Source organism: Schistocerca americana, chromosome 10 (assembly GCF_021461395.2).
Source record: "Schistocerca americana isolate TAMUIC-IGC-003095 chromosome 10, iqSchAmer2.1, whole genome shotgun sequence".
Taxonomy (NCBI): Eukaryota; Metazoa; Arthropoda; class Insecta; order Orthoptera; family Acrididae; genus Schistocerca; species Schistocerca americana.
The window spans coordinates 103370236-103385901 of NC_060128.1; the positions used below are offsets into that span (position 1 = coordinate 103370236).

The 15666-nt window shown below is 41.8% G+C and overlaps 1 protein-coding gene across 1 annotated transcript in view; it reads right to left on the bottom strand.

Moving 5' to 3' along the window:
• LOC124552569 (zinc finger protein 2 homolog) overlaps positions 1–15666 on the bottom strand; it is an 87775-nt gene that overhangs the window by 71664 nt on the left and 445 nt on the right. The window contains exons 3-4 of the mRNA XM_047126891.1: positions 15339–15614; positions 12094–12216 (exon numbers count right to left, since the gene is read on the bottom strand). Of these exons, the coding sequence (XP_046982847.1) occupies positions 12094–12216; positions 15339–15614 (399 nt within the window). The remainder of the gene's footprint in view (positions 1–12093; positions 12217–15338; positions 15615–15666) is intronic.

Sequence of the window (15666 nt, forward strand, 5' to 3'; positions counted from 1 at the left end):
CCAGATGTTGGGTGGCCACCCCTCATTACAGATGTCAGGACATCGTAGACTGGGCAGACTGGTGAAACAGGACATGCGGCAAAGTGTGGCAGAATTAACATTAGACTTTAATGCTGGGCAGAGTACAAGTGTTTCTAAACAGTGCAGCCAACCAACACTCCTAATGATGGGCCTCCACAGCCGACGACCCATGTGCCACTGTTTACACCATGAGATTGGCAACTATGACTGAAATGGGCACACGACCATCAGCACTGGATGGTGGTGCAGTGTGTTAATGTGACACCCTCCTCTAATAATACCATATTTTTAAAAAAATAACCAATACCATGTATACTATCGATTCTTATATAAGTGAACATTACCTCAGCTGTTTAATTAAATGAATTTCATATTCCACAAAAAGTGGAGCCAACAACAAGAAGAGAAAATGAAGATAAGTAAAAAGTTTTTCTTTTGTATTATCTTACGCCTCTTGTAGATTTTAAAATGTATTGTATTTCAGGCTAAAATGTGTAAAAAGAAATTAATTTGTTAGTTAAAATTACTCTTTTTTAAAAAATATTTGAAATTACGAAATTTCTGGCATATTTAAAATAAATATTATTAATTATGTGATCCAATGCTAATTATTAAATTTATTCCTGGACTCATTTGTAAAATAATGATATATCTTGGCGATGATTCTTGTTTTGTAAAGAAAGTTTGTAAACTCTTTGGAATATTGTGAGTACTGCAAAATGTTAGGAGTAGTGGGCATGCTTCTGATGAAAGTAGAATTTTTCTAAGTTTGTCAAGAACAATGTAATTATTGTTTTTTTTTAATGTGTAAAATGTAAAGTCAGTGTGATATTTAATAATGCGACAAGGAATAAAATTCAAGAAATATACAGTCAAATCTTCATCAATTATTCAGTTCAACAGGAACCCGCAACATTATAAAAATTACAGCCGCAACAGTGTACCCCAGGACACAAAAAGCGGAGCCAACAATACGAAGAGAAAATGAAGATAAGTAAAAAGTTTTTCTTTTGTATTATCTTACGCCTCTTGTAGATTTTAAAATTTGTGCAAAGACAGAACTATAATAGCGATGTGTGGGAGGGTAAGATTACAAGTGGCAGAGCGTTGAATGGTCTGATAAATCCCAATACCTTCTTCATCCTGCTGATGGGTGGGCACGAATCCGTCATCTTCCAGGGAAACAGCTACTTGACACTTATACTGTGGGACAGAGACAAGCTGGCGGGAGCTTCATTATGCTCTGGGAAACATTCACAAGGATATCCATGGGTCCAGTAGATGGCCAAGAAGTATCGTACACTGGTTGCAGACCACACACACTCCTTCATGACAATCATGTTTCCTAATGATAGTGGCATTTTTAAATGCACCATGTCACAAGACCAGGAATGTGATGGAGTTGTTCGAGGAACACAGTGGTGAGTTCCAATTGATGTGCTGGACAGCAACTTGTCAGATCTAAAAGTGATCAAACATCTGGCATGCAATTCAACATGGTGTCACAGATCGTTGCCCTCCTCCCTGGAATTTACAGGAATTAGGTGGCTTGTGCACGCAGATGTGGCGTCAACTCCCTCCAGTGACCTACCACGGCCTCATTGTTTCCATGCCACGACATATCGCTACTTTTATCTGTGACAAAGGTAGACATACCAGCTATCACGCAGGTGGTCATAATTTTCTGGCTGATCAGTGTACATACACTGAAGTTTTAAAAGGGTTCTGGTTATGTGTTGTGATTGAACCAATAAACTCACAAATTACCTGTCAGCCTGATACTGCTCATGAACTTTTACCTTGACTATTTTCTTATAAACACCTTCTCGTAGTTTCTTCATACTGTGCACCTGCTACCCAGTGCCAAAAACTCTCAATGTGCGACTTCATTTCTGTCTGTAGAGGGTTGGGAGCTGTAAGAGCTCCGTAATCTACAAGTTATGAAATGAAATAACTGCCTTTTAAAGTGCTCTTCTGTATTTTGTTGCTCTTATGAAACATTTACATGCATTGTATGAACAGGTCTCATATTCACCAGAAAAACATTTTCAAAGTTAATATTGTTACATCACAGAAGAGAGTGACATTTACCTTCAGCTTTTCAATTGGGCATTGGCATTGTAGATAGCACCTCTTTGTCTCTGCCTTTCAAAACACTGCCAAGCCGCGAAGCCAAAGCAAAAGCAACTCCTTCTATCAGGCAGACACTCTATCACTGTCACACTTTCTCGATGCTTCCTTCATCACCTCTGCATTTACATGAAACAAAGTGTGCACAGTTGAGATTCTCTAGATACTAACTACATAAACAATGTTTTCACATGAACATCTTTTATCTGATTGTGAGGAAGAGGTGGGACTCCACATTACACCACAACACAGATGAAATAAAACATTTAACGGCATGTCAGACCACCTTTGGAAGGCAATGCAGCAGCAATTCTGCATGACAAATTCTCGGCAGGTTTCCAGAGGTGTGTGTCACCAGACGCCTACACACAGGTCACACAGTTACCATATACAGGGTGTCTCAAAAGAAAGTACATATTTGATGTGTCAAAATAAAATATAGGCTGAAGTCTACGGACACTATCTTTATTTATTATTCAAATATACAGGTTAGGAATTTTCTTCTTAAAAATAATGTCATTTAAATGCAAATCAGCATGCCTATGGCACTCATTTAAATGACGACAAAATTTTGCATGACAGCTCGGCACATAGACAGTGGGGTGGCTGCCACTTTTCTATGGATATTTTCTATCAATTGATCCAGATAAGTCAGATTATTGACATATATTTTAGATTTGACAGATCCCCACAAAAAAAAAAAAAAAAATCCATGATGTTCAAATCTGGATTACGTGGGGCAATTTGTGTCACCTCTCCTGGAGATCAGTTTGCCAGGAAACACTTCATGAGTTCACAGAATAGATGCATAGATGTGTGTGCTGTGGTTCCATTTTGATGTAACCATGTTCTTTTGTTATAACCAGAAATGTTTTGCAATTCAGTTACCAAATGAGTCATTTATCATTGTCACGTAATGTTCCAAATTCACTGTAACAGCACAACCGTTCCTGTCCTCAAAAAAGTATGTGGCAATTATTACTCGAGCCGACATTGTAGCCCTTGCAGTAACTTTTGGTGAATGAAGTGGTTTCTCCTGTTTCTGTTTAGGATTTGGTGCACTCCAGTAGTTGCAATTTTGCTTTTTGATGTGATTGTTCAGGTGAAAATGAGTCTCAACAGAGAACAAGATGACGATAAATGAAGGGCACTCAGTCACATCATTAACAAACTGAAGCCTATACCTGGCATCCTGAGACTTTAATTCTTGTACCAACTGGAATTTGTAATGGTGCAGTTAACAGTAATTTTGCAGAATTTTGTGCACTGATGAGCTATGTACATTTAAAGAACTTGCACGATTACAAATGGAGAGGTTAGCATCATCACAAACGGACCAATTTGCACTCTCCACCGATTCACCTGTTCTGATGACCTTGACCACCTAGACTTTTTTTCCAGTGTTGAACCGGTCTCCACAAATGTTTTGATCCATTTCCGGACAAGGGGAATACTTGAGGCATCAGTCACATTATGCAATCCGTGATGACTGCAAAACTTTGTCCACATTACAGATACCAAATTGTAGTCTTTGTAAAATTCTCACACGCAGAACGTGCAGTCCACTCCCGAGAAGGGCTCCGTATCGTCTGAGATCCTAAAGGCCAAGCAGGCGATGAACGTAACCCATCCTGCCCCCCATTCTCCACTGGCTTGCTGCTCACGCACAGAGAGCTCTTCAAATATAAACTTTTGTTTGAGGCACCCTGTATTACATGTTGATGGTCTGAGTGTGTGAAGCATCCCACATGTGTACCATCAGGTTCAAACTGGGCAAATTTGGTGGCTGAGACATGTCAATGTGAGTTCATTGTCATGGTCTTCACACCACTATAGCACTGTTCTGGCCTTGTGGCACATGAAGTTATCCTGCTGGAAGATGGCACTGCCATGGGGAAGACATCAAGCATGAAGGGAAGCAGGTATCCCATAATATTTTGTACATATTGCATAGCTGTGACTGTGCCTTCTATTACTCCTAGTCCCACGGATGCCACGGTGAATGTCCTCCACAGCATAATACCGCCCCCACAAGCCACATCCATGGCACACAGCACATTTCATATACCTTTTCAACTCTGTGACTGCGTATCCACAGATGAATGTCAATCTGGTGTAATGAGGAACACGATTCAACTGACTGGGTGACATGTTTACATCAACGTGTGATCCAATCTGAATTATCCCTGCCCACTGCCTTCTTAATTGACGATGTCATCGTGTCAACATGGGGACATGTAGGAGTAGTCTTCTGTGAAGCATCATGTTCAGCAATGTGTGTAGAACGGTGTGCTCTGAAACACTCATGCTTGCAACACCACTGCTCTCCATCATTGGATCTTCCACAGATTGCTGCCTATATGTTTTACAGGATGGGCAAGCATTCAACCACCACATTCTGTGACGAAGCACAGATGCCCAATACACTGTCTTTTTGCAGTTTCGCCATCTTTCAACCACTTCCCATTGGTGCTTACGCCAGTAGCCAATAAAGAGCCAACTAACAGTGCCATTTCTGAGATGCATGTTCCCAGGTGCTGGGCCATAACAATCTGCCTTTTGCCAAAGTCAATTACGTCAGTGGATTTCTCGATTCACGAGCTGTATCACTGTTAGAATGGTTACCCATCCACGTCTTTTCAGTGTATACAGATTGTCTGTTCTAACTTGAGACAGCTAAATATCTCAAAAACAATGCATCGCATAAAAAAAAGAAGAAAAAAAGAATGTTCTAGGTGAAAAGTTAACATCAGTAATGGAGACATCTGTCTGTGCTAAAACTAGCCACCACCTAACCATCCCTCCTGCTTGGGCATAGTCAGCTTTGTATTTTCCAATCGCAACATCTCCTCCCCAATATTTATTCCATATTTGGATTCTATGCCAAAAAAATGTACAGTTTAGTCAAACCATTGTTTCCTATTCATGGTAGATGACATGGTAATTAACAAATACAAAGTGTGCCTGTTTATGCAATTAAGAACCGACACATTCGATTCTACATTTAATTTACGATGTAAATGTAAACCTTTGTGCTCTAATAATTCATATTGATGTTCAAACATTGTTCTAGTGTTGCAAATGTGATTGTACAGTACAAATAATATGGCAACATACTGACATTTCTGGCAAATGAGCTACCTGTATGGTAATCTAGTTTTCTGTTTGTTTTGTTGTAGGGCACGCAAACAACTAGGGTCATGCACACCTTTGTCAGAAACATAGGACGTGAAGATGAAACAGTGTTACAAAATGACTACACATTAAGCCCAAGCGACGGAGGGTAAAATCGCTAAAAACAGGGACTTGGAGAAAGGTCCATTTTACACAGAGTATGTGAAGGAACTTGCCCCCCTTCTTGCAGCGGTGTACCGTAGGTCTCTAGAAGAGCGTAGGAAAGGATTGGAAAAGGGCACAGGTCATCCCCGTTTTCAAGAAGGGACGTCGAACAGATGTGCAGAACTATAGACCTATATCTCTAACGTCGATCAGTTGTAGAATTTTGGAACACGTATTATGTTCGAGTATAATGACTTTTCTGGAGACTAGAAATCTACTCTGTAGGAATCAGCATGGGTTTCGAAAAAGACGGTCATCTAAAACCCAGCTCGCGCTATTCGTCCACGAAACTCAGAGGGCCAGAGACACGGGTTCACAGGTAGATGCCGTGTTTCTTGACTTCCGCAAGGCGTTCAATACAGTTCCCCACAGTCGTTTAATGAACAAAGTAAGAGCATATGGACTATCAGACGAATTGTGTGATTGGATTGAAGAGTTCCTAGATAACAGAACGCAGCATGTCATTCTCAATGGAGAGAAGTCTTCCGAAGTAAGAGTGATTTCAGGTGTCCTGCAGGGGAGTGTCATAGGACCGTTGCTATTCACAATATACATAAATGACCTTGTGGATGACATCGGAAGTTCACTAAGGCTTTTTGCAGATGATGCTGTGGTGTATCGAGAGGTTGTAACAATGGAAAATTGTACGGAAATGCAGGAGGATCTGCAACGAATTGACGCATGGTGCAGGGAATGGCAATTGAATCTCAATGTAGACAAGTGTAATGTGCTGCAAATACATAGATGTATGTAGATGTAGAAATATGCCATAGAGACAATGGAGGTCCTGAACTAAAGATTGAATGTCCTTCACCATATTGCTACGATGGATAAAAAGTAAAATGCGGTTGACAGTCTGCGTGCTGTTCGCTAAAATGGCCGATAACTCAGACGGCAATCATAAATGAGAATTTAAGTGATTACAAAAAAGGGCAACCCGTCAGGAAATGGTGAACAGTAAGAAGTTGTGGGCAATGAGCACAATGTGGTGTGGGATCACCACTTAACAAACGGCGATAGTTAAAAAGACAGTGCCCAATACGCACCTAGCTAAAATAATCTCCTCACAGCGACAGGGTCGAGAGGAGGTCGACCAAGCCCCTGGAAGTGGTTTAATTCCACGGAGGTTGTTCCCGTGAAGGGAACACCAGTGGTGATGCCAAAGTGACAACACCTGCTGACAAACGGCAACACAGAGATCACCAGAGGGTGTGGAAGAACTAGTGGCCTGAGATAGGAGGACTGCAGCCTTGGCAGCAGTGTCAGCGGCTTCGTTTCCCGTCAGACTGGTGTGACCAGGGACCTACATAAACGTCACAGTAGCTCCTTCAAGAGCGAGCAAGTGAAAGCTAACCTGGTGCCATTGTAGTACACAATGGGTGGTGTACAGCACCCAGAGGCTCTGAAGGGCACTGAGAGATTCTGAGCAGATGACGCAATTCATAAGTCTGTGTTGCCAGATGTACTGTAGTGTCGGACACAGGTTGAAGATTCAAATGGTTCAAATGGCTCTGAGCAATATGGCACTTAACATCTGAAGTCATCAGTCCCCTAGAACTTAGAACTACTTAAACCTAACTAACCTAAGGACATCACACACATCCATGACCAAGGCAGGATTCGAACCTGCGACCATAGCAATTTCAAACATATGATAGGTACGATAGGCAATTACATCTCTATCATCAAAACTTTCAAGTCCAGGTACACTAGAAACTCCACTACCACCTCTAACTATGGCAACAGTGAACCATCCATTTCCACGTGAGAAAGTATCGTTTATGTCCACGCTAAAATTAAGTGAACATCCTAGAAATACACACGGTCCATCGACAAGGGCGGAGGCTGCAACACTCTTGACTGGAATGCGATTTTTCTTGTCTATCTTGTCAGTTTGAAAAAATTTATAAAGCATAGTTCCCCAAGCTGGGCCTCCACTTGAAAGTTTTAATGATAGAGATGTAATTGCCTATCGTACCTATCATATGTTTGAAATTGCTAATAAAGACTTTGGTAAATCTGCTTATGATTCTACTTCTACACTTGTATTGTATACACGTAACAAAAGAAAACTCAATCCTAATGAATCTGTATTTATTTGGATTAAAGGTAAAGGTGTATGTGAATATGTAAAATTTGTTGGTGATTGTACTGTATATTTTCATAAATAAAGATCTGTCGTCGTCATCGTCACTCAACAGTCTACAAAAATATAGAAAACATTGAACATACAACAACAGTAGGAGACAAGAAGAATCGCATTCCAGTCAAGAGTGTTGCAGCCCACGCCCTCGTCGATGGACCTTGTGTATTTCTAGGTTGTTTACTTAATTTTAGCTTGGACATAAACGATACTTTCTCACATGGAAATGGATGGTTCACTGTTGCCATAGTGAGAGGTGGTAGTGTTGCAGCCCATGCTCTCGTCGATGGACCTTGTGTATTTTTTGGATGTTCTCTTAATTTTAACTTGGTTCCAGACTGAAGCACCTACAACTGCTCAGCCACCGCGGCCGGCCAGGTTGAAGAGCTCTGCTGTAAATACTAAGCAGTGTTCCAGAAGCGAATACTGAAAAATGTCGGTGCCAATGATGAAGGCACACCTGACACCACAGTCATTCTCAGAGCCACCAGTGTACACAAAGGAACTATCATGAAGTTCTGTGTGAAGGTCGAGAAACATACGGAAATAGAGCGAGGCTGGAGTAGTACCCTTAGGAAGCAGATGAAGTCCAAGGAGAACATGGACCGCCGCACAAAGCCAACGTGGTGAAGGGCTCACACCAATTGGGAAAGTGGCAGTTAGAGTGAAGTTAAGCTGCCAGGGATATAGCTGAAAGCGAACTCCATGAGGTAACAGAGAAGAGGGACAGGCAGACAAATGGCATGCATATCTGCTAAGGAGAAATTCGTGGCAGTACGACAGCGGTAGTTCAGCAGCTTGTGCATAATGACTCTCAACTGGGCTAGTGTACAAGGCACCAGTGGGCAAACAGATGCCACTACAGTAGATTCCAATGAGACAATATAAGACAGACAGGCATGCAGATACATAAATGAAATGCTCATACTCTAGTTTTGATCAGACAAAAGACCAGAACAAATGGAGGGGGGTAGTCGAATCTGCTCCCCAGGAAGTACTGCTGAGGACACGTAGCACACTGAGGGTCCACATAGAGCGGCAGGCAGGGAAGACGCATGGGAGGACCAAGAAAGTTGCCTATCAAGCATGAGCCCCAGGAATTTCATAGTTTCGATCAACAGAAGAGCAACAGGCCGAAAATGTAAGGATAGTAGGGAAGCAATTACACTGCCAGGAATTCATGCAAACAGTTTTGTCAATGGAAAAGGAATAGCCATTGTCACTGCTCCACGAGTAAAGAAGACGGCACTGGAAACACCACTTGAGGAGACAAATGTGCAGAAAACCATTCATGACGCAGGTTGAAAAAGTGACAGGACAGCCAATTGCAGAACAGAGTGCTCAAAATCCACACTGTGCAGTGGTTGGTAACCTGCGAGACTCAATCCACCATACCAGTAGGCAGGAATCATATATTCCATAACATTGCAAATACAGCTGGTGAGAGAAATGGGGCGGTAGCTAGAAGGGAGGTGTTTGTCCTTACTGGACTTCAGTAGGGGTATGACACATCAGTATCTGTGCAACGTGCCCTCTGCCTAAAGGCAGTAGTATGTGTGAAGCAGGAAGTGCTTGCCTGCAAGAGAAAAGTTCTGCATCATCTGGATGTGAACTTCACCTGGCCCTGGGGCAGAGGATTGAGATGAAGTGAGAGCAGGATCTAGCTCCTCATAGTAAAGGTGGCATTGTAGCCCTCCACTCGTTTCCAACGGAGGGAGGCAGGGTGATAGTTGGTGGAGCTTGAAATCCCCACAAAATTGTAGCCCAAAGTGTTGGAGATAGCAGTAGGATTCACTGACATCATCTGCTATAGTCAGGCTGGAGATTGGGGAATGAACCTTGGTCCCGGAAAGCTAACACTGGTTGGCCCACTTGACTGAAGAGGGAGTACAACTTTTAGAAGAACTAGTAAATGAAATCCAACGAGTGTTTTTGCTGTCTTGGAAAATGTGACAACACTGTGCACACAACTTTATAACGAATGCATTGTAGAATGATGGTTAGAAATGCTGAGTGCACGTCTCCGCCTGCGAATTGCGTCAAGACACACCTCACTCCAGCAAGGGACTTGGACGTGGCGCAGTAAAGATGAAATGCGAGGAATAGAACATTCTGGTCGGTAAGGATAACATTTGTAAAATATTCTACCTGGGTATCAGAACTACAGAAATGTTGTTCATTGAAGGTCTGCAGGGAGAAGTCGATCCTCCATTCGGCCATAGAAAGCTGCCATTTGGAGGTGCACTTAGGTGGGGTGGGAATTGGCAAGTGGATAGCATGAGTATGTGTTAGAGAGAACAGATCACTAGAGATAACAGATAAGCTGGGCAGTGCACAAGGAGAAGTCCAAATGGGAATAGGTGTAAGTGGAGCCTCAGAGGAAAGTGGGTACATGTTAAGGCAGATGAGGTTGAGTTGCTGAGAAGGTCAGTCAAGAGGGCACCTCTCAGACTGGTTCTTAGAGATCTCCAAAGGGGATAGTGGGCATTAAAGCCACCAAGCAGCAAAAAGGGGTGAGGGAGTTGTCACTGTGGTACAAATTCATGATGAACTAATCCTTCAAGGTCAAAGGAAACTATCAGCATGGCTTTGACATTTGACCTGATCTGAACAGATGAGCTTTTTTTGTTCTTGGGGGAACCTTTCCTGACCCATTGTGAAGAATGAACCTTGGTCTCTACATCACAACCGTAGACCCACATCTCATCACCAGTTATGATTCTCTTAAGAAACATATCGTTCTCATTTGCGCAATCCAAAAGCTCTTCGCACACTGCCACGTGAAGATCTTTCCAGTCACGACTCATGAGCTTCGGGATGAACTTGGCGACAACACGATGCACTCCAAGATACCGTTACCGGATTTCATTATATGATCCGACTGAAATGTTACAGTCTTCTGCAATCTCTCGGAGAGTCAGTCTTCGATTGGCATGCACAAATTTGTTGATGTTGCTGACATGAGGCTTATTGGAAGAAGCTGAAGGTCATCCTGAATGAGTGTCACCTGTAATTTCTGTCGAGCCATTTTTAAACCGTGTGACCCATTCATAACACCAAGTACAGCTTAAGCACTCGTCACCGTAGGCTTCCTCCACCATTTGGTGTGTCTCTGTATCGGATTTCTTGAGTTTCACACAAAATCTAATGCAGACACATAGCTCCTTTAACTCTGCCATCTCAAAATTCGCAAACTGTGTGACACAACATTCGGAAATACGGAAGCGTCCGATCCCGCCCGTCTGCTTTGACCCATGACGTCACAAATATGGCGGAAACAAAAACAAACACACACACTTTCCACAAGAAGCCTAATGACACTAACGGGACAAGCGCAGGAAATTGGGTGTTTTGGGTGGGGGGCAAACTAAATATAAACAAATTTAGATGCCTTGCATAGCTACAACGTGTAAGTGAAGACAGCCATGCATGAATACCCACCCACCTCCCCAGGGGTCGTAACCCCTGCAACCCATAGAAGATAAAGATGCTTCAGTAGCTGATTAGTGTTTTTTGTCTTTAAAAAAAAAAAAAAAAATCTCACGGGATAGAACGAACAAATCAGAAAGATAAATATAATAAACTAAAACAGAAATTGGGGGGAAACAGATAATTAAAATACATAATAAGTGTTTTTAAATTTTAAAAAAAATCTCACGAGATAGAACGAACAGATCAGAAAAGTAAATAAAGTAAGATAAAACAGAACTGGAGACAGCCACACTCAAACCAAACTCCGCGCCATCATGACGTCCCACACGACAACACCCTTACGTCACGGGTCAAAGCCGACGCGTGGGATCGGACTCTTCTGTCGACCTCAACATTCTACTCGATAGCACTGATTGATAACTAACAGACATATAACAATGAAACTTCTGGCAGTTACTCATTAAACACAGGCGTTTGCGGGGGTGCCAACCGCATTTTGCATCAACCCACCAATGGCGTGAAATTACGAATGTTCCAGAATTTTTTTAACACACCTCGTACTTTAAGTACAATACCTTACTATAGTGATCTTCATAAAGTCCACGACTTTATTTTCTATACTCTGAATGTAACAAACTTTGGTAAATCAGTATTTTTTCTATATCAAAATGTTGAATAAAAGCAAAATGTATATTGTAATCAAAGTACTGAGACTATAATGCTATATTTTGGTACCGAGTTTGAGTGTGTTCGAAATTCTAAGCTTTCAGAGAATATCTTTCAGAGCTGCAGCATCAGGGGACCATTGTCAAGTCGGACAATGTAGGCACGGTTGTTGATTTTTGCTAGTTAACTCTTTAAAAAAATAACTGCCTACATACTCAGTGATGTTATCCATCTTATTTACATTCCTGTCAACGGCTCAACTCCTCGACTACACAGTGAGTTGATGTTTTACTATTCCCATCATTTAGTTGCTACAAGTCATAAATATAACTATACATTACTCAACTATTGTGGTTGCTGACCTTTTTATTCTGAACACTGTTGTCTTTGGCCACTTCTCCACTGCAGTTTGTACTTTCTTCTTGATCAACAGCAACCTGATCTTGGGCAGTTTCATCTCCACTTTCTTCCTCTGTTGAAGATTTCTAAAAAATAAACAAAGATTATTTTAGATGAAAACAAACTAGTTTTCATCTTTAGATCAATAACAGAATTATATTTGGTGAAAGTGCATACAGCCCACAGAAATAGTAACTAAAAAGCTCAGAACTATTAGCAGGTGAGCCTCGCTGTACTGTTGGGTCCTGACGGAAATTTGTGCGGGTCGACCAAAGCATCCGATCCCACACGTTGGCTTTGACCCGTGACGTAAGGCTGTTGTGATGTGTGACGTCACGACGGCACCAAATTTAGTTTGTGAGAGTGGCGTGTTTGTAGATGTCATTTTGTGTGATCAGTGGTGATCTCTGGTGGTGTGTTAGGTGATGTTTTTGGTTTAGTTTGCGTGTGTGGCGTGTTTATGAGTGGCGTATTGTTGCAGTTGGTGGTTCTGTCTGATGGTGTGTTTATGGGTGGCATTTTACGTGGCATATGGGGTTCATTTGTGTGATAGCATTGCACATGCGTGGTAGTGATAGCGTTGCATGTGCTTGGTACCGGGACTGTGCTTTCAGAGGAATATTTGTCAGTGAGTTAACAATTTTAGTTTCGTTATTTCGACATTACTGTAGTTTTCTTCTGTTCGTCGTGTGTGAATTTTGGTAAATTGCTTTTTTTATGTCTTTGGTAGGTATGGATATGACTGACAAAGTCAACCGAAAACTGTTGGCGATAATGGGGGACAGTGCATTGCCTCTAATAAAATTTCTTCAATTATTCAGAATTTTGGATGAAGTCGTGAAATGTTCAGTATGTTGTGAAGAAATGAGGCTTACTAAAGTTCCGGCGTCTCAGACCAGGGACGGCTGTATGTGGAGATGCCGTAAGGATAACAGGTCAAGGGAAGTGTTCAATTCCAATTTTGTTGGTTTTTTGTGTTTTTTGAGGTAGTGATGATTGTTGACGTGGTTGTAGTTTTGGGTTTTATGACTTGGTATCGGTAGTTTCTGTTGACCTATATAGGTCAAAGAAAGTGTTCGATTCCAATGTGTGCTTGTGGCTGTGGGTGTTCTGGTATCGGGAGTTGCTGTTGAGCTATATAGGTCAAGTGAAGAGTTCAGTTCCAGTTTGTGGGATCGGGAGTTGCTGTTGAGCTATATAGGTCAATGGAAGTGTTATTTGTGGGATTGGGAGCTGATGTTGAGCTATATAGGTCAAGGGATGTGTTCGATTCCAATTTGTGGGATCGGGAGCTGCTTTTGACTTATATAGGTCAAGGGAAGTGTCCGATTCCAGAGGATATTGTGTTTAGTGGAATTTGGGGAGTTTTGTGTTGTTGGTTTTTTTTCGTCGTTTTGTGTGGTTTGGTATGGTGGTGTGTGCCTAAATTTGTTTATATTTACTCTGTCCCCACCTAAAAACCCCCAATTTCCCACACTTGTCCTGTTAGTTGCATTATGTTTTTTGTGGAACGTGTGTGTGTTGGTTTTTCAATGTATTTTCGTGTTTGTTGTCATGTTTACGTAATGACGTCATAGGCGCCATGTTGGAGTCTTAGTGATGGTCGCTTCCGCCATATTTGTGACGTCATGGGTCAAAGTAGACGGGTGGAATCGGATGCTTCTGTATTTCTAATTGTGCCTGCAAACAGCTTTGGGTATGACTGGTCAGTAGTATCTCAGCTAAAGGAAAGGGAAAATCAACTCGCCTATGTCGTCAGATCCACTCATCTATGTCATCAGACATGATACTGACAAGTGGGACATTACTAAGGTACTGGAGCTTCAATAGTCATTGATATACAGAGGTTCACTCTGACACAGATGAATCAAAGCGATGCGATTCACCAGCATCTGCGACATGATAAGCCATTCAAAGAGCTGGAGCTAGTCAGAATATCTTAATCTCAAGTCATGATTTCCCACAGTGTGTTCAGAACAGAGAAAAAATGCTGTTTAATGACAACAGCACCATAATTATCACAAATAATACACCAACACTGCTGACCAAAAGAAAGACAATTATGCTGTCAAAGATGTCCACAAATGGTCATTGAACAACAGAGCAACACTAAATGTAAACAAGACAAAGTGTATGAACTCTCGACTGAACAAGAAACACGATGGTGCTAGACTCAAAGTGAATAATGCCTTATCAGAATGAGTAAATTAGACCTAATTCTTGGGATTGCATGTTGACTGTCAACTGAAGTGGGCAGAACATGGGAAGGTTTTGGCAAGCCAATATCTACAGCTTCTTATGCCCTTCAGTTCCTTGCTCCAGTTTGTAACATTTTGTGCCTCAATTGGCTAAATGGCTCTGAGCACTATGGGACTTAACTTCTGAGGTCATCAGTCCCGTAGAACTTAGAACTACTTAAACCTAACTAACCTATGGACATCACACACATCCATGCCCGAAGCAGGATTCGAACCTGCGACCGTAGCGGTCGGGCGGTTCCAGACTGTAGCGCCTAGAGTGCCTCAATTGTTGCAGACACTAAAAATACCATAAAAGCCATCTTAAAAAGTTTCAAGGACAAGCATTAATAGATAAGTCTACGAATACACAACAGTCCGTCACATATGACCCTCATATCGACAATGAAGGCACAATTAGATAAACTGCAGCATGCACAGAGGTGTTTGAGCAATCATTCTCGTTACTCTGCGTACACGAATTGAACAGGTAGCAACCCTAACGTGTTGCATAACAGAAAGTACCCTCTGCCGTGCATTTCACAGTGTTTGCAGAATATTGATTGAGAAGATTATGTCTAGTATAGCACTGTTGTGTTTGGACAATTTTTGGACTGAAGACGGCTTTATTTTATGCTCTAATGTTGTAGTTGGTTGTAGGATTTATTTTGATAGTTAATACAATTTTTTAATTAGCAACTTAACAAATTTCTGAAAAAAATTGATCAACACTTACGTTTTGAACACATTTTAAACAGCAAGTTCTTTTATAGCTGCTTGGTAGGCTGGTTGCACTGCCCAAAGCATGTGAAATCACATAAAAACCACTCCTCCTCCACCGCTGCCAGCAGCACCCACGTAGTCATACTTTGGAAAGCAATATCGTGTGCAAAGCAAACTCTAGGTTGATGTGTATAAAACACTTCACTATAATACATCATGGCCGAGAGAAAGCATAACTGTGTCCATACCTCTGAATTGTGACAATCAGCTTGCGGTTCCAATGAGTCAGCCTTTGGCGTTATTTCAAAAAGAGCATCAAATGATTCAGCTCTCGGTGTTACTTCGAATCCAGCGGCGTTGTCTTGCCATTCCACTCCTGGATTATCGTCTTCTGCTGTATTCGCTGCATCGCTGCTGTGCCTCGGTAACTTGCATGCCTTTTCCCTCTCATCGAAGCAAGAATATGGCTCTGTGGCATCAAGCTGTCCATAATGTTTCTCTCTTGAACATGTTCCCAGCAACCCCTGTCAAGCATACAAGGGAAAGAAAATTTATCGCGTCATATATACCGAACTT